Source organism: Misgurnus anguillicaudatus, chromosome 2 (genome assembly GCF_027580225.2).
Source record: "Misgurnus anguillicaudatus chromosome 2, ASM2758022v2, whole genome shotgun sequence".
In the NCBI taxonomy this organism is placed as follows: domain Eukaryota; kingdom Metazoa; phylum Chordata; class Actinopteri; order Cypriniformes; family Cobitidae; genus Misgurnus; species Misgurnus anguillicaudatus.
In genome coordinates, this window is record NC_073338.2 from 38,653,089 (window position 1) to 38,673,514 (window position 20,426).

Sequence of the window (20,426 nt, forward strand, 5' to 3'; positions counted from 1 at the left end):
AATGGCTTCTTTATCCCCTGGCGTAGCCAAGCTGGAGTCTGTTTTGAACAGAATGCTCTTATTGAAAGGGTGAATGAGCTCTTGGCTCACAATCTTAGGACAGTCAATGGCTTGTTTTCCTGCTAAGGTCCATTAGCTAATCTTAAATGCAATTTTGGTTGTTTACACAGCACACACACAAAAGCACAGCATGCTAAAGGGTTGCCATGTTGCATTGTGTGTTCCTGTAAATCATTGAGGTTTTTTCTCTCACTCCTCTGCATCTCTCTCTCTTTTCTTTGGGTCTTGAATGCATGTTTCGATTATTGTTTAATGTCACCTTTATGAGTGGAATGTAATGTTACGGTGTCAACCCGGTCAAAAATTAATAGCTTGTTGCATGACACCGGGAGACTAGTAAAATTCACCATCAATTCTGCACGCTGTCTCCAAGTTTAATTACCGTCGGAATGCTGACTGAGATTTTCATTATAGGAGGTTGAGAAAGGGTCAAAAAGGATTTGCAAATGTTCACTTCCTCCCCGGGCAACGTTTTATCAGGTGCTTGAAATGCTGAAATAATTATATACCAAGCTGAATAAATAATTGATTCTTTAATAGCCCCTTTCTTGTCCGTTGTGACACCCAAATTTTCTATTTCCCTTAGTCTGGCCTAACCTGCTGTAAATTAATTCATTTTATTTGTATGGGGCTTGTCACGTACATAAGGTTGCAGATGAGGTGTATCCACCATGAACCATCTGTGGGGACAAAGCCCCACCCTCATTTTTTACATTAAGTATAGGTTTTCTCAATAAGCAATTGCATATTTATCTTTTATAAAAACAGACCTAACAGACCAAAAATTATTGTCACAATAAACAATAGATGAGGAATAAGCCTTAAGAAAATCCTTACAATTGATGTTTTTATAGTTATGATAGTGTTCATAATTAGAAAATGCATTTTATACTGATTGTAGTTAATATTCTCTGCCATATTCTTACATTACAAGTAATTCAACTTCCTAATACATGATCTAAAGTCTTTATAGCCAGTATAGGGGCAATAAATAGGGGTATGTGATATTGGCAAAAAAATCATATCTGGATAATAGCCTACTTATGATTTTGCCGATAACGATCCCTTTTCAGACATTTCACCCTGTTATGTTTATAATAATTCATTATTCATAGTTCATATTGGTGATCTTATAGTCCATTTGAAAATATTATTTTGAACTGACTGTATTCGTCAGAAAACACCAAATATCTTCTCAAGTAACTGCCTGTTCCCTCACACGCGTCCTTGGCATGACCCGTGCATGTCCTCCGCTCGCGACACAGAAATTGCGAAGAGTGTGATTGAGTACTTAAAATTAATATGATGTTGATTTTTTTCATGCCACAATCAAATGCGCTTCTACATCATGCTCTGAAAGCGCATGAAAAATGAATTTGTGGGCACTGAAGGCTGTTTTTGAAAAGCAAGTGATATACTCAATAATATAATTTTGCACATCTTTAAAACAACAACAACGATATTATTGCAAATGATATATCTTGCACACCCCTAGCAATAAACTAAAAGTAGAATGACCGTACTTCAGCGGTTTTCTAAATGTAGAATCTCCAGTAATAAGCTGTTTTGTAAAAAGAGCTGCACACTTATTAAAAAAATATTTACCAGGTGCACTCTCCTACACTGTACTCTATTGTGGCCTCTTATACGGTGTTAGGAAGTCTGACTCATTTTAGCAGTTCTGTTACACCCTTACAAAAATTTATCATGGTTTTACTACCATGATTTAAAAAAAACATGGTTAATAGTTAAATCATGGTTCATTTTCGTAAGTGTATCCAAATAGCATAATGTGTTTTTGGGGGGGATTGTAAATGAATAGTTCACCCAAAAATGAAAATAGCTCATGTTTTATTCGCCCTCAAGCCCCTCCAGACTTTCTTCTTTCTGTTAAACACAGTTGGAGTCATAGGCGCTTACTGTAGGTTGCTTAGCAATGGCAAACTCTAAGGGTGTGCCCAAGCGCTTTGGAGCGAAGGAGTAAAGCGTGCGTTTTTGACCAAAATGTGAGGCAACCTTATTCAGCTTATTCATCAACACAATGTAGAAATTACAACTTGTGAGATCCACCAATCAGAGAGGTGAATTAAAAGCGTTTTTGATTAAAAATGAGTTGAGCACATATGGGGTTTTTCCGTGGGTGCTCTGCCATCTCGGTGGGTGCCATCCATGGGATCGGCACCTATTGTTGGAGTTTTATTAAATAATAACCTTATTCAGCTTATTCATCAACGCAATCTAGATATTACAACTCGCGAGATCCACCAATCAGAGAGGTGAATTTAAAGTGTTTTTGATTAAAAATTAATTGAGCATATATGGGGTTTTTCCGTGGGTGCTCGGTCATTTCGGTGGGTGGGATCGGCACCTGTGGTTGGAGTTTTATTAAATAATATACTTTTCAGCTTTATAGTGGTTTTGGATAGTGTCCCATTTTTAAAGGGACACTTCACTTTTTTAAAAGTGTTCAACAATTGATTTTTACTGTTTTGGAATTTGCTGCTGTTGCATGGCTGCAGCAGGCGCAATGATATTACGCAGCGCCCAAAAATAGTCCCCTGCTATTGAAAGTTACCAAGGGGTGGTACGGCAGCAAAATCTTTGATTATTACGCAAATGGGAGTATAGTTCCTAGCCATATTGGCCTAGAAAATCGCAACTTTTAATTTTCTGTCGGTCTTAGTACACCATGTTACTACAGAAGAGTCGAGTTTTAAATAGGAAAAATATCGAAACTCTTTGGTTATTTTTTAGCACAATGCTAATGGTCTAATCAGATTCAATGGATTATGCTAAGCTTTGCTAAAAGTGGTAGCGCCAGACCCAGAGATCAGCTGAATGGATTACAAAATGGTAAAAATCAAATGTTTAACTCTAGGGGAGCTGGAAAATTTGCTTTTTTTTTCAAAAAAAGTGAAGTGTCCCTTTAAAGCTCCAAAAAGCTCATCCATCCATCAAAAACGAATCCATACAGTTAATAAATGTCTTCCGAGGCGCAGTGTTGAGTTTTTGTATATAACAAAATTTTTAAACTACGGCCATACACTCGTTCATGACAGAATTGAGGTCAGGCAAAAGGCTTAAAAGCTCTTACGCAACTTACAAAAACCCATTGCTTCACCTCAGAAGATGTTTAATAACCATACGAGTGCAAAGACGAATATAACAGTGTCACTTTCATTTAAAATGCCTGGTTACATTGTTATGGTGCAATCAAAAGCAACTTTGTCTAAGTTTGAGGCATTTACTATCTATTTACTCTATTAAGTGCAAGTTCCAATGGGATTTAGTTTGATATCAGTTTTCCCCCTAATTTTACTCTGTTTTGACAGAAAGCTAAATGCAATCTGTTACTGGTATGATTTAAAATGACTCTTTAATTAACTTCAATTAGTTACTTTTAAGTAATGTGTGCTGTATATTTCATAAGGTTAGTTGGCAGCTTAGTAGCTTTGCCAACACTGTACTGTAAAAGTCTGACTTTTTTAAATGTAATTCCAACGAGATGTATTTTTAATAACATTAGGGGTGTGAAATTTTTGGTACGCATCTGCCATTATGTGTTGTTTTGTTGGGTGTGTATGAGCAGGGGAGCAGCTAGAAAAGAAAAACCCACATTGAATTAGCTTCCATCAGAGCTCTCTAATGCTGTATAATGGTTGCAGACGTCGTATCAGTAATGTACTGTAGCTCAGGGATTACAGAGGAGGCATATTGCTCTTAGTGACACCACTAACCTTATTAGAGAGAGCGAGAGAGTGAGAAAGAGAGAGGGAGATGTGAATTTGCAGTGACTGGATGCACCAAAGATGTATTATCTTAATAGAAAATACCTTATCCAAATTACAGTTATTTACTTTATTTTGTGCACGCGATGACAGCCACGCATATTTTTTTCCAGACGCCCTGTGTATAAAACACTTGAAATATTGATCTAATGAACCGTGCTTTGCTTTTAATAAAGTTTATAGAGGTGCAATTTGATTCTCATCGGCATTTGTTATTTATCTCTATTTGTTTCCGGAAGAATTGATGATATCAGACATGTTCTGCCACTGCGGCAGTGTGTTTTGTCCTCCTTGATCCATACATCAGTGACACGCACACACATTTACCCTTCTAGAGCATATGCTGCTTTTCTTTGGATGCGCTACACAGCAAGATACAGCCCTGCCATTCATCTAGTGTCTGCTCAAATATAGCTGCTTTCAACTGGGAAAAAACAAGTTACGATATAGGGGCAATGATGTTTCTAAGCATTTGTGATTTTCAAAAGTGGAAAAGTTTGAAAAGAAAGGTGTGTATGTGTGTGTGTACCAGCACCAGGGTTAAATCGAGAGTCAGAAAGAGAAAAGTACTTTTTGAAAGCAGGATTGCCAGCTGGGTTAATCGCTCGGTCATCTGAACTGGACAATCGGTCCTTTGCCTTGGATCACTTTTGAGTTGTGAGTTCACTCTAAGCTTTCATGCTTTTTTCCCATGATGCTTTGCTGGGTGGACTGTCCTTCGCAATTGTGAAATACTTTATTTCAGTCCTGCATTAATTGCTTTGCTCGATGTTGAACTGAACCACATGGGGGGCTACTGAATAGATTCATCTAAAACTTTATTAATACTCGTGCCAGGAGAGATTTTATGATTATACAGTAGGGAAATCAAATAAGCGACATTGTTTTTATCACATATTTTCCCATCACCTTCATTTGTGTTGTTTGTCTGAGATGTAGCTGTAAATGATTTTAATAGAATATTAGACAAGCAATGTTAACATGTTGCAAACTTTTTGTAACAATATGTTAAAGTCTCCCTGTAGTCAAGACATTTACAGTTAAAACTCATCTTTGAGCATCATAATATGTAAAAGTTTAACCTGTCACAGTATCTTCTTTATCCTTTAAAGGCAGGGTGCACAATCTCTGAAAGCCAATGTTGACATTTGAAATCACCTAAAGAAACACGCCTCTACCCCAATAGAATCTGGACCTTTTTTTGATAGACCCGCCCCACACATGCAACCCAGGCAACGATCTCGATTAGTAGATATGCTGCTTACTGCTGATTGTCTACAATTGTGTTTTGATACCCTGCCCGACTCCCTTTTCCAAAGCGTTTCTCAAAAATCTTGCACCCTGTCTTTAAACCAGCTTGAATGTAACTCTACACCCTTGCCTCATTTAGTATACACGGACCTATGAATATGCAAATTAGTCCCTGTCTCTACTCAATCGCACAGCTTGAACCATAGATATGAATATGCAAATTAGTATCCCCCTTTTGCACCTCGGACTATAGGTATATTTCAAAATAGATGCTACATTCGTCAGTTTCTGCCACTTAACTCTTTCGTCCCCCGCGTTTTTGTTGCCAGCCAGCGCCAGCGTTTTTCACGATTTTCACAAAAGTTTAATGCCTTCCAGAAAATGTTCTTCTTTAAATATATAAACATACAATATATCAAGATATGAAAGAACAGACCCTCTGCTTTCAAACAAACAAAAAAAAAAAACGTTTCATCCTACCAGTTCTTTTGTAATCAGCTTTTGAATATGGGTAGGTTTCTGCAAAAACACCACATTTTGAGCAAAAAGCAGAGATAATTCCATTTTTGTGACGGACTTTTCATAGAGATCCCATTCAGAGCGATCTTTAAAACAGACACGGACATGCGGCCGCTTGCCATAAGGCAATACTTCTGGGTTTAAAAAGTTGCCGAAGGGCGCCACTTGGTGAATAATAGCGGTATTGCGAAAAGACGGAAATACTCGTCATTGGCGGGGAAGCGTTTTCTCTTGATTGACGAGATATCTCGTCAATGGCAACGAAAGAGTTAACTGCTAAGTTCGGTTTCACGCAATTCATACGTGAACTGCGCATTTGCAGCACTAATCTTTTAGGTTACAGCATTCACCCTGCATGTGTGAGCAGCACAGACTCTAACTACTGATCCATGAATTCAGCTGTGTTGATATTCCCACGGTTTAAAGCCATCTTGGTTTCCAACTTCACAAACATGTAACCAATCATAAGACTTTCTCTAATTTTAGAAAATACTCAGCAGTGGTGTTTAGTGATACATTTTGACAAAAGGGTCAGTGATAAAAACGGTTTGGGAAGATGAGAAATTCTGAAATCTTTAAAAAAAATCTATTCAATAAAAAATTACATTTGCACCATTTTTATGAAAGTTAAGACTGAATGGACCTGAAAATGTCAAATGGTGTAACCGTCAATTGCGCCAAAGAATGAGAAATATTAAATATTTTATCCACCTCGATGGCATGTATGCGTAATCATAAAAAACATTTTAAAATATAATTTTATTAATTATTTCTAAATGTAAATTTTAATGCGTTTTCGTAATACCTGACATATGCTGAAAATAGCTCTGTTTTCTAAATAATCTTTGAAAAATGATGTAAAAATGTATGTGAAAAATCATATTACACTAAACAAGATGATAATATTTTATTCCACATGTTTATATTTTCATTAAAAAAATACTAGTTACACCAATTGAAACAGACCAGTTACACCACATTACACTTTTGCAATTATCCACCAAATATTCTTTCAAAATGAAATAAAATCAGAAATTTTAGACTTGGGCCTCAAAAAAAAAAAGAATGTATGCAAGTAATCTGCAAATGTATTTTGAAATTTGTAACGTGGGCTGCTTTACACAAAGCGAGAGAGATGAGAATCCATGTGCAAGAAGGTTTTATTGAAAAATCCCCAAAAGGGCAGGCAAACAAATCCAACAAGGGTAATCCAATATCGTAATCCAAAAAACAGGCACAGGTTAAAATCCAGAATATCCAAAACAAGACAGGAATACAAAACAGACAGGAACAGGCACAGAAACAGGAACAAGACAAAACTATGAAAACGCTCGGTAATGCAGCTGAAAAACATACAATACTTTGCAGGGAATTTAACTTAATGAACCAGATTTATAGTGAACAGACAGGAAGTACAAAGTGAAGTGAGACATGGCAAGATTTCAAAATAAAAGACTGGAAACAGAACATGATATCAAAATAATAAACAAGAAATATTAAATATTTTATCCACCTTGATGAAAGTGTAATCATAAAAAACATTTTAAAATTAATTAGTTATTACTAAATTTTAATACATTTTTGTAATATTTTTTCAGACATATGCTGAAAACAGCTCTGTTGTCTAAATAATCTTTGACAAATGATGTAAAAATGTATGTAAAAAAATCATATTACTCTAAACTAGACGATTATATTTTATTCCACATTTTTTATGAATATATTTATATGAAAATCCTAGTTACACCAATTGACACAGACCGGTTACACCACATTGACATTTTTGCAATTATCTCCCAAATAATTTTCTTTCAAAATTAAATAAACTTGGTCCTCAAAAAAGAGAATGTATGCAAAGAATCTGCAAATTTATTTTGAAATTTTAACCCTTTTAGATTTAATTGAACCATACGGACACAAATTAATAACTTTTTTGACCCAAAAACATATGAACATATACTGTACATATAAACAACAATACAAACCCAGTTTTGGCTTACAAGTATGGGGCAGTTGTGGCCTAATGGTTAAAGAGTCAGGCTTGTTACCTCAAGTCAAAAGAACTCACCTGTAATTTTTATGGGGTTCCTGTAGCTTAATAAGTAGAGCAGCGTGTAAACGCATGCTGATAATACTCATAATTTGGATAAAAGCGTTCCTTTTTGTTCCTAAATTTGGCTCAGTAACAGTAAAGATGTTCTTGTACTACTGATATGATGCATGGCAGTTTGCCTTATTACTCTAAATCTGAAATAAACTGAACTAAATCACATCAAAAGAAAATTGCCTAGAAAATGATCACAGAGCGCTAAATAATAAAATACTCTCCTCAAAAGTGTTTGCAAGATTAAAAAACTGAACAAGAAATTAACTTTAAAAGTCATGTTTCTAATTGAACATGATGGTAGTTTGGGTTTGATGAGGCAGCAGTCTGTAAAAACCACAAAGGTGCAAGCTGTTTGGTGCATAGAGACCCCTGTAGTCATGTTTCCTATCACTGGTTAGAAGATTGCACGTATGTCGATTAACACAATGCATTAATATCTTTAGATGTACAGCTGGCACGGAAAGCATGGAAACAAAAGAACAGGAGCAGATAAATCAGGATGTTGCCTTGGATACGTCATATGGGATAGAAAGATGTGGCCGTTGGGGAAATAGCCCATGTCTGTTTGACTTGTATCGACCCACATTTCTAGCCGTTCTTTGCATGCATAAATTATTTTAAGATGTCTTTTATTTGATGCTTCGATCCCTGGTACATTTCTGCAGAAGTGCATGCTGGTCCATTTTTAGATTAGTTTTGTGGAAGACACAAATTTGACAGTTTTTAAATTATGAGGGTGTCAATGTTTTCTTACCAATTTATTTTTTATTTTTTCTACATTGCAGTGAATAAACACAAGCCATGGATCGAGACGTCCTACCATGGTGTGATTACAGAGAATATGGACACAGTCCTGCTGGACCCTCCTCTGGTAGCTTTGGACAAAGATGCCCCGGTCCCCTATGCAGGTACAGTAACTCCTTTATGACATAATTCTTAACAATTTTGTTGTTTTTTATGTATAAAACAAATGTATGCATATCTGTTACATATTATGGTTTCATATTAGGACAGCTTGGGATAATACAATCACACATTTTTAAGAATGACTTGCATGTCTGTATACCTTCTGGAGCCAATGTATAAAGTCTATTCCAGGATTATTCCCATAACACCATTTTACAGTAACAGACCGTCTTTGTGCATGTAAGCGTGAGATTGTATGTGTGTCGCTGCAAATTGCTCATAGACATGTAGTCAATGTTTTTCCCACTATTACAGAGGGGTGATTCTCACGAAAACTTGGTTTTAAAAATGTCAAGCATGAAAATGTAAAAATTGCTTAAATTTACTTTTTTTCCCACCAGACATTGAAAAACAAAGTCTGGGGTAAATGGGAACATTAATTTAAAAACTTTTACTTATCATTTAACACTTTTTGTAACATAATTTTAAAAATCTCATTACCGCAACAGTCACAAAACATCAACACTGACATATTTTCAAAATGACATGACAAACCTGAAAGAACATAATTTGGAGATTCTGCACATGCATTTAAAATCAAAGTGTTATGCTTCTATTAATTAAATTAACATTTAATAAGCATCTGTTGCGGTAATGATAATCAAAATGTCGTGTAAGCATTCTGACAAGACAATATTTCAAATTAACTGTAAAAAATGATCTTACCTGGTAGCCATCTTGAAGTAACTGGTCCATGTGCTTGGTCACTCAAAATCAAACTTTATTAAAATTCTGTATGTGTGCTTAAACTGTTATCAAAAAGTGTTGTGGAGGATGAGAACATCAGGCATGGACACATCATTTCCCTAATTTTTCTTCATTATTATTATACATGAATATTCAGTAAATATTTTTTCTGTCATCTACAGTAAAGTAGTCTAGCAAAACATCCATTTATTTTTTTTCTTAATATTTTTGTGTTGATTTGATTAAATTACAACATAACGCATGTTCAAACACAGCCGGACACATTGCGGTAATGAGAATTTCAGCAGAAAATGAGATAAAATTTCCAATTATAAATTCTTATGTTGAAATCACACATTGTGCAAGGTAGAACACAGTATTGTGTTAATTCTGATGCTTTTTAATGTTACTATATTACACATTTTAAAGCTAAAATCATTAGTGCCGTGGTGTTTCAATGGTTTCGTGAGAATTACCCAGAGATAGATCTGCCTGACCTGCCTGTTATTTTGGACTGTTTTCTGTCCGTTCTCTATTGTTATGGTGACACTCAGTCCTCGTGTGAGCCGATCTTGTCACGCTCTCACCAAGGCCAAACGTTCAATAAACCGTCGGCCTTGGAGAATGAGTCGCGTGCTGTGAGGCCTGAGGCTTTTGAGAAGCAGGCGTCAATCATCTGTCTGACACCGAAGCTCTGGTTATGTAAGATGGATTCCGATTGGTTTTCAAGTTCAGGTTGTTCAGATGTGGTAGCAGGCGGTGGTTGGGGCTGACAGGCGCAAAGTAATTAAATAAAGCGATTTTGTTACAGAAAAAGGAAAGTGTGGAAGCGTTGAGACAGGTAACTCTCCGTAGCTCATTAAACGACAATGGCTAGAATTAATCTCCCTTCTGACAGCTTTGAAAAAAGCCGGTTGGTGCCTTTTCTGGTTTTTATATATTTATTTTTCCCATCTCACGCTAGACGTGCTGTGTACAGTGTGGCTGATAAAGATTTGTTGTTTATTCCTCGGGGAGTCTTCTACCTGACAACAAGGCCCTTTTCTTTACAGCATTGCAGACTACGGGGTGATGACTGATTATGCTTGCGGTATGTTTTGTTTTGTGTGTGTGTTCGTTGTTGTAATGGCAAACTTTAAAGGTGATCCCTGCTGGAAGGACCAGCTCAGCCTTGCATGAATTTCCATGATGGCTAATGCTGCTTTATGGCTCTCCTGATTTTGCCAAGTGGTTAATGTCCTCAGGGCAACATTATGTTGACCCTGGGACAACATTTCAATCAACCAACCAGATTTCAGAAATAAGTACACCGTTAAGTTTAAGCTTACAGCCAGGATTAGCTGCTTTTAAATCATTGGTTTTACTTATCATTTTAGGGTTCAGTTATGGTTAAGGTGGGGTTTGGGGTGAGTTTAGGATTATTTGCCAAAAGGTTGTCCATGGATCAACACTTAGGGCTCTATCATAAGCAAGTGTCTTTTGCTAGTTTCAACCCGCACAATTATAATTTTCACGTTTAGCGCCACGTTGTTTACATAGCAAATGCATTTGCGCCCATTTTGTTTTGACTTTTGTTCTGGTCTGTAAACGAGGTGTGTTCAGGCGCATTGTTGGCACGTTGCTATTTTGAGGCAACTAAAGTAGACTATGCCATTGACCAACAAAAATCTGGTCTAAAGTAAATGGCGCAATGCTGTTTTTGTTATGTAGCCCCTTATGGAATGGCTGAAATTCCACAAGGGGGCGTATTTGTTCCTCAGACGTTGCACAATAAACGGGACATCCCAATATATTCATTATAAATCATGAATGAAAGTGAGATTCGAACGAATGTCTGTTAGTGGACTAATTGTATACACTATTTATATCGTAATTCGGTCAAAAACGTCAAGATTGTGAGATGAACAAATCGTTTTGGATTAAAAGGCTTGGATATTCCATTTCCTTGGACTTTTGGGGATTTAGGAACAATCTGTTTTGGACAATTTCACCGAAGCGGATAAAGGAAAGATTTTGAAGGTAAGTAAATATCCTAAATCGGCGCCGCCCGGTTCAGGTAACTAACAACTAGATTACAGTTTTATGACTGCTAAAAATCATATTATGCTTTGTGTGTGCGCTTAATGGAATCCCGAAAGTCTAAGCTTTACAACGATGTGCCACATGACCGTATATTTTGAGGATTTAATGCTTCAAAGTTACAATGACGTAATGCAGCCTCAGGTGCAAGGGAGGGGGTGTACTGTGTACGGCACAGTGTTCCTTATCAGGTTAAAGTAACACCAAAGAGTTTTTTACCTTAAAATAACGTTTCCAAAAAAGTTTCAGTCGTTCATCCACTTGAAACAGGGTGAAAGGCACTTTCACATTCGCTTTGCAGCCCTCTATCGGCCAAAACCGCACTAAAGATGTTTCCAACCGTCGGGTCGAGGTCCTGTAGTTCGAGTGAAAACTACAAAAACTTGCTTTACGTCAGACCTACAATCCAATCAGAGCCAGCTATGCTGCAGTATTTATGACAGTGGTAATGGACAATAGGCTTTATGCCCAGCTGCACGACTTCCTGAACTTCAGCCAGCTCCTTGTTTCCTGTCTGCCATTATTGGACAAACTGATTAATCCAGGTGTGCCTGACCTCAGTAGTCACAACAACAATAATCAGACACACCTGGATTCATCAGTTTTGTCCAATAATGGCAGACAGGAAACAAGGAGCTGGCTGAAGTTCAGGAAGTAGTGCAGCAGGGCATAAAGCCTATTACGCTTCTAACCTGTAGGGGGAGCAAAGAGCAAAAACTCTTTAGTGTTGCTTTAATGAGCGCGTTAGTAATATGCGCCTATAAACGGGACGACAATGCGCGATTGCTTATCACATGGTTGCGCAGCAGCACATAAACTTTTTAAAATATGAAAAAACAAAGGATTAAAATTTAAAAGATTATTATTGAGTCTCTTGGACATAAATGAGGATCAATTATGGGACGTTAGAAGGCGTTAAGAGCAGTTTCACCTGTAGCCTGGTAAGGAAATAAATGCTTTGCTTTAAACAAATGCAAATATTGCATTTTTTTTTTAAATGCTACCCTGCAGATTTATTGTATATGATGACTTTGTACCTGTGGATATGATGAGATGAGAAACATTTTTAAGTCTGAGTGCTGAAGGCTCTCCACACGTTTGTAAATTCTTTATCTCTTGTTCGTTACAAATAAAGTATTTTTAGAGTACAAACCTTTTCTTGCATATTTGTAAATTATTTTTTGAGATAACACTGATCATGTAGGCTATCCATCCATTTACAGCAATTAAAAGCCTGCTATTTTTACTTCCATGACTGAAAGAAAACGACTTTTAAAGGTTTTAATACCAAAAAATAAAACATTTAATACAAATGAAAACAACGCAATTTTTTTTAGATCAATCTTAAACTGGTGGTCTTCTTGTCCGCTTAGTTTTTTTTTTTTAAGTTTAAAAATTCCACCATTTCTAAATAGGTAATCGGCATGGCGCCAGCACAACTGGCTTTTAAAGGGGATGAGAGATAAGACTCTCATTGGTTTATTGCACATTATGCCAAAAACACATCCATTACTCATTACAAGAATAAGAACAACCCTTTTAGGCCGTGCGCTTGGCGCACAAACCATTTTTCCTGTTGTTAAATTAGCAAAAGTGGCATCGGACACACCTGTTTAGACTGTGCGCTTTAGACAATGCGCTTAGATCGTTAAAATAGGGCCCAATATGTTGCCCTGAGGACTTTAACCATTTGGCCAAATCAGGTTGCGCCTGGTTTATAGTGATCAGTGTTTGCTGATATTGCAGCATAACTTCAAATCCATGCTTAAATTGCTCCATTTTGGTCAACTTAAGCTGATTGACCAAGAATGTTCTGGTTATTGTTGTCGTTTACCTCATTTGGTAGAGCAAACCCAAAGGTCATGGGTTTAATTCCCACGGAATACACAAACTGATAAAATGTATTACACTGTAATTCGTTTTTGGATTAAAGTGTCTGCCAAATGCGTAAATGTACATTTTTAGTAGTGATGCACATTTAACAGAGATTTTTTTACACACAAACATTGAATGAAAGTCGATGCTGACAGATCTAAGCTCTCATTCATCATTTTACATCTTTGAAAATGTGAACCCTCGTCCGTCGCCTCTCTGTTTGATTTATCAATGACGTATTAATGGCGGATGGCAGCTGTTAAAGTGTTGCTGGGAAATGAGAGTGTTGGGCTCCGTTTAGGTGACAGGTAATATTTCTCTGCCTTTTCACTAGAAGCCAATGGTTACACATGTAAGATTGCTGCCAGGGAGACTCAGAAAAACAGGCCTTGTATCTCAATCCGTCATTCTCATCCACAATTCCCCCCGCTCCTGTTCTTATTCACCTCGGTCCTTCTCTGTCCCACTCTCGTCTTCCGCGTCAGACCATGCAGACTTTGAGTTATACACTTACGGCTCTGTCATCAATCCTGTATTCGTCTGTTTAGACAAAGGATGTGGGCGTCCTTCTGGCATCGAATTAATTGGGGTGTGAAAACACGGCCTGGGATTGTTAAGCCCTTTCCCTTTAAGTCCTTTTTTTTCACTTTTATTTTTCTTCCCTGTCTACCATGTTACCATCTTGCTCGCTTTGATGTGAAATGACAAGCCTCAAGTCGATGATATATGCTGAGATAGGCAACCCGAAGATGAATTGTTGTTTCTGGGAACAAGAGTTTTCCCCTGTAGAGAAGATAACGTAGGTCTTGTAGTATGCATGAGGCATTCTCAATCAAATTAGCGTGAAGGATGAGTCGGAGTCGGAAGATGAACGCAGAAAAGCTTAGTTGGCTAATTCTTTATCAGAGCCGTGACGTCATCAGCCCTTTTCCCATTAATCTCTTGACTACGATGATGTACAATGCCTTATTGTTCCACTAAACTTGGGCTTCCTTGCACCGGATTAGCCAACAATGCCCAGTCCGGAGAAACTACGGATGAATTGAGAAACCACACAAGTGGGATAATAGGGAATCACAACGCCTGCAATTCAGATACTTCGCAGTTGTAATGTATTGTGTTCTTTTTATAGACACAGAGCCTGAGGGTTGAATGAGGGGTTTTATGTTTTATAGTTGTTAAAGATTTTGACTAAAATTCAGTCTAGTTTTACAGTATATACTAATAAATTATGCTATAAATTGTTACACTATAACTTTGATTCTTTGACAGTTCCTGTAGCTGTTAGTAGAGTATGAGTTTGTGTCCCAGTTAACATACATAATGATAAAATGTATAGCACATTGTAATGCATTGGATAAAACGTTGCATATATGTAATGACTCTGAGTAAGGGAAGAAAACTATGTTAAGAGCAAACCACTGTAAAAATATCTTGGCAGTATTTTGATCATGTTACTTTACTGAATAAAGAGAGTGTTGATTATGTGCTGGCCACAATTCTGTTTCAAGGTGTGACAGGGTGTTATTTAAAATAAGGGTGTTGTGCTTGATGCAAAAACTTGCGCATATATTTTCATCTCAGTCTATTTTTGACATGGTCTTGGCGTTCATTTGAATAAGGGCATGTATGTGATTTTATAGGGCTTTAAACATTAACCCTATATCACAATGGATGCAAGAAGCACGTATAAGCACAGCAATGTAAAGCAAATAAAACATGCAAAAGAGATAAATTGAATTCTATAAAACATACTAAATTTACTTGCTCCTGACCTAAAATTTAACACACATTCATCAGAAAAACTTAAATAACAATGAAACATGATTAGTTTCTTGGTGTGGGCTTTGAATGCTAAATGCAATTATAGTTTGTGCATGTGCTTCATGTTAATTAATCTATGATATAGAGACTTTAAGAATGCTTATTAAGGTGGATTATGTAGGATTTAAATCGGCAGCTTTGAAAACAGTGAAACATTTCAAAGCAATTCAGCTAAATGGAATTCATAGAAACAACCTTGTGAGGTGATTAAATAACTTCCCCCAAAACTGGGCACACCAAAGCACGGGTAATTCATCTAATGTTTTTTATAGCTCTAATTTGTTTTTGTACTGATTGGATTTGTGTTCTGTGACTTTTTTAAATTCTGGCACATTTATCCCGAATATTTTACCCTAATAACTCACTGGCACACAGCAAATGACTGGCACCCAAAATTTGGTTGATTAAATATTTGCCATAGATGAGTCCAGGAATTATTTAGACATGTGATTTTTGGATTCTGAGTCCTTCATTTACTCGTGTAATATGAATAAACAATCTGTTTTGTTTTTTTTTTCTCATTTGGATTTCTTTCAGTGATTGGCGAGGTTCATGCCCGACTGTTTTACTTACAATATGATACTCTTACTGTGTGTTCTCTCGGCACTGCCGAGAGCATCAAAAAAAGTTCTGGCTGCCCTGCCAACGACGCTATAGAAAAAGTGTAGTGGACTCTCTGACACTCGAATGCATTGTCTGGAATCCTCTGAAGTGGAGGTTTCTGCCTTCTGATTGGTTGCCGCTGAACGTTTCCACCTTCCGATTGGTTGCCGCCGAACCACGTCATAGATCATTACCATTAAGTCTGTCCTTCCAGAATGCGGGGGGGGGGGGGGGGGGCAAAAATCATTGGTCTTGCGGCACGTTTTCTTAAAAAATATGATAAAATATGCAGGATTTTTATGCAATGAAATTTGCGGGAACTTGCAAAAATTGCGGGAACTTGCAAAAATTGCGAAAACTTTGCAGAGGGATTGTGTTTGCAGAGGGATTATGTATTATGCAGGGGGATTTTGTAATCATGCGAGCCATGCATATTTTGCGCTCAAAAATCTGCAATATGCTGCAAAAGTGCGGCGTATTTGAAAAAATGCGTCCCCCGCATAAATATGCGGACTTTGACTGATTATGCGGTGGTTATGTGATCGCATAATCACGTTTTTCTGGAGGGACTGTTAAGTTGAGCTGATTTCAACTCTCCTCAACGCTTACACTGTACATGACGCGCCGTGCCGCTGATCACCAGAGCTCGACGCCGGCTCTCATTGAAAATGAATGACTGCTGCCCACTTTGACGCTCTCGCCGGCGGCACAGTTACTGTGCGTTCACATCAGATGGGAATGAAGCATATAAATTGTATAAAGCGTATAAATATTTGCACATAGTTAGATGCTTGAACATTTTCAGTTAATTTGTATTATTCGTGCGTGAAATTCGCGCCATTCGTTGGGTGAAATTTGCATCATTCGCGCGTGAAATTTGTGTCGTTCGCGGGTGAAATTTGCATAATTTGCTTGTGAAATTCGCGTCATACACACGTAAAATTTGCGTCATTGGTGCGTGAAATCCATGTCATTTGCGCATGAAATTCGTGCGTGAAATTCACATAATTTGCGTGTGAAATTCAGAAGCAAATACACTTAATTTAAAGACTTTAGCTAGTTTGTAATCTCAATATGTATGTATACAGCTCAAATTAAGTAAAAGGTGTTTTTACAACTTACTATATTGTCCGACCTCCTCACTCACTTTCTTCCAAGCAAGATCTTTTTTTTCTGTTTCTATAAAAGTACGAAGATGTGTCTTACAGCTCCGGGTATCCACATACAGCAACGATAATGATTTTGTCCTCCATTTTTGTTTCGTTTTTCTGCATCGTAATCACATCACTACTAGAGCACGTTACGTGTGTCAAATGCCCGAAACGTTCAATTCGCTGCCCTTACTTAGAGGTGTTAGGGAGACCAGCAGGGGGTGCTCACCCTGTGGTCTGTGTGGGTCCCAACACCCCAGTATAGGGATGGATACACTATACTGTCAAAAAGCACCGTCCTTCAGATGAGACGTTAAACCGAGGTCCTGACTCTCTGTGGTCATTAAAAATCCCTGGATGTCATTCAAAAAAGAGTAAGGGTGTGCCCGGCATGCTGGCCAAACTTGCCCATTGGCCTACTAATCATCCCCTCATACACTGATTGGCTATATCACTCTGTCTTCTCTCCACTAATAAGCTGGTGTGTGGTGGGCGTTCTGGCGCAATATGGCTGCCGTCGCATCATCCAGGTGGATGCTGCTCATTGGTGGTGGTTGAGAAGATTCCCCCTTTCGTATATAAAGCGCGTTGAGTGCTGCAAAAAGCGCTGTATAAATGTAATTAATTAAATTAATTGAATTATAATTATTTTCGTGAATCGCATCTTTGCATTGACTTTCGCTTAACGCTTTATTCGCGTCTGGTGTGAACGCACCATTATAGTTTCATCACAGTATGCTTATACACTTGGGTAGACACGTCTTATGCAATATGAACTCATGTTGCACATTTTTGCTTTCGTTGGTTTATCATTTTGATCAAGTATAAAAAAGTGGCTGAGCGAAGCATTGTTATGATTTCCCACGATGGTTTGCGAAAGCTGAAATTGCATTGCTGGTGTAAGTGTGAACTATTGTTTTGCACGTTCTGTATCTGTAGCTGAGTGGGACGCATCCAAAAAATGTCCCCAGATGTTTAGTGACTCCTTTTTTGCCAGGTTGCCAGTGTTATATATCGCAGTCAAGAAACTCTGGTGATAATTGAAAGTATGAAAGCTGAGATGTTTGTTGCTTCTGATGTCTTTTGAATTAATCCATACTGTCTGGATAGTGATGTGTTTGATCCTAGATTAAAATTCTGAGAATGTGTTACATCCCCAGGGAGTATCACGCTGTTGATTCTTTTTGCCTTTTCCCATGCTTTCTCTTTCTGAAGTGTAGTTTACTGCATAGTGTAACACCTCTTGCTCTGAGATATGTTTTGATATACTGTATAGATGTTGTTTCAATGAGCCCTGGGATGTCAAGGGTTTAAGAAGTAAGCCTACCTAGTTATCTTGTGGTTACTACAAGTATCACTTTCAAGCTGACTAGGATGAAATAATAAATAAATAAATATAATATCATGCTCATTAAATAAAGAAATACTCATGTGAGGTCTCTCTTAAGTGCTGAATTAATTCATTATGAGGTTTTATAAGCCACAATCTCAAAGTATTATCTATGACTTGCACCTGGGAGTATTAAAATGAACGATTCACAAGATAATGGGTGATTATTACTGTACACGCTTGTAATACTGAATATTTCGACTTGCAATTGCACCTGCGGTAGCTTAATGGAATAAGATAAGGCGCGATTTCTGATTAGTGTCGACGGCACCGGAAAGCACCCCTTGTAACTCCAAAATGTCCACTATCGTGGCCTTAGCGTTGATTAAAATGACACCCTCTTAAAAGACCGGGAAATGGGCCAGATATCATTTGCAGGGTAATTTAATAACATTTTAAGGTGAGTGGATGAGAAGGAACTAAACTATTGCCGGTTTGAGGTCTCTTTAGAGATCTCCCGGCTCCGTTTAATTAGCTGCTGAGTGACGACACGATTGTAAAGAGCCTGATGTTACATTTCATTTAGCAGTTTTCAGTTTGATACTGGACGCTTTCAGTTTTCTCCCTAAACCCCAGCTGTTTCTGCAGAAATGCACGCTGTTTGGCTGAACTCTTACTTTCCCAGAATTCATTATCGCAAAATGGTTCTTCGCATGAACTCTTGGCAGAAAAAGGAGTGAGGCTTGATACCTTTCAAATAACAGCGGTAAAGGTTATGTAACATTTGCATAAAACATTTCATACAAAAATTAGCATTTTGTCATCATTTACTCAACCCCATGGCTTTCCAACACCAATATTATTTTCATTCTTATTAGAAACACAGGAAAAGATCTTATGCAGGATTATGGTGATTTGTAATGCCAAGTGCCACAAGGACAAAACCGAACCATAAAAGTAAGGCTTTAATATTTTACCAGTACCATTACAGGCCTTGCTTTAACTTTGTGTATAGCGGCTGAAAGTTAAGTCATTCACTGAAACTGAACTACATGAGGATTCCTTTATCTTTTTTGGGGGTGAACTATTCTTTAAATTAAAAATTGTACCAGTACTTCTGTTTCTGAGAAAAGATTCACACAAGAAGCCAAAACTTCCGAAAAGCGTTGACTTCTCTTGATTTTAAGCACCTTATACTTTCTAACTTTGAATTACTTTTCAATACTCTGCAGACTATGGAAATGCATATTGGCTCCTCGCCATGCACCCTAAAATGATGTTCCCTTTACTTAAAGTGCCTAGTGCCAAGTTCTTTGATGAAAAAATATAATTTTTCCAATAAATGATTTTCCCGGTTTGGGTGTTTTTTGGAGGATGTGTTAGGATATTGAAACCTCTTCAGTTCTGGCACAGTGTCTTTCCCTGATGAAGGTAGAGCAAAAGAGGAGAAAGGCTCCTTTTTATCCGTCCTCCCTTTTCTTTTGTGTCTCATTTAATCTTTCTGAGCGCTTTTTCTTACTGTGAAGTGAGATGGGTCTGGACATAAAGGAAGGTAGTGCACATCAAAGCCTGTTGTCTTCAGGGGCCACTGAGATCCAGACAGTGATACGTTCTCATGTGAGAGAGGGATGAGTGCAGCATCTCTCCACTTCCTTTCTTGTCCTGGGCTCTTTTGAGATGATTTGGCCTGAAAGCTGCTGAGATGAGGAGAGGAACGAGCCAGCCGGATCGAGAGGGTCACTGGGGTCTTTTGATTGTTGGCAAAAATGAAGGAATGATTTGGGTTTGCTCTCCAGGCAGGCAGAGTGCACAGGGCCGGAAACTCTCTTTGTGCTCCACGAGGGTGCTTTGTCAAACTTTCAAGTACTTAAGACAGAATTAAATCTGTGTCTTCTTCACTATCCCACCAGAATGAAGTTTAATGTTATCTGTGCTGGCGTAGTGCTGCGCTGTGAGTTTTTACTTTACAATGGTCATTCTTTTCATTACAGCGCATTACAGATTTAAAAGTGGTGCAAATTAAAGGCACAATATGTAATTTGTGCCACTTGGAGTTGCTAAACCACAACAACGACCACAGCTTGATAATGCTGTGAAAGGACATGGAACGGGTGTGGAGTTGTATGTGTCCCAAAACTTAGGCAGCTGACTGTTGCATCGCTATCTTATAAGGCAATGACTTCGCC

General features: G+C 37.8%; 1 protein-coding gene across 2 annotated transcripts in view; it reads left to right on the plus strand.

Annotated features, from left to right (window-relative positions):
- The window catches only part of clstn2a (calsyntenin 2a), a 363,118-nt gene that overhangs the window by 177,583 nt on the left and 165,109 nt on the right, over positions 1-20,426 (plus strand). For both annotated transcript variants that reach the window (XM_055203135.2, XM_055203134.2), the window contains one exon: positions 8,511-8,633. In XM_055203135.2, the coding sequence (XP_055059110.2) occupies positions 8,567-8,633 (67 nt within the window). In that variant the 5' untranslated portion in view covers positions 8,511-8,566. The remainder of the gene's footprint in view (positions 1-8,510; positions 8,634-20,426) is intronic.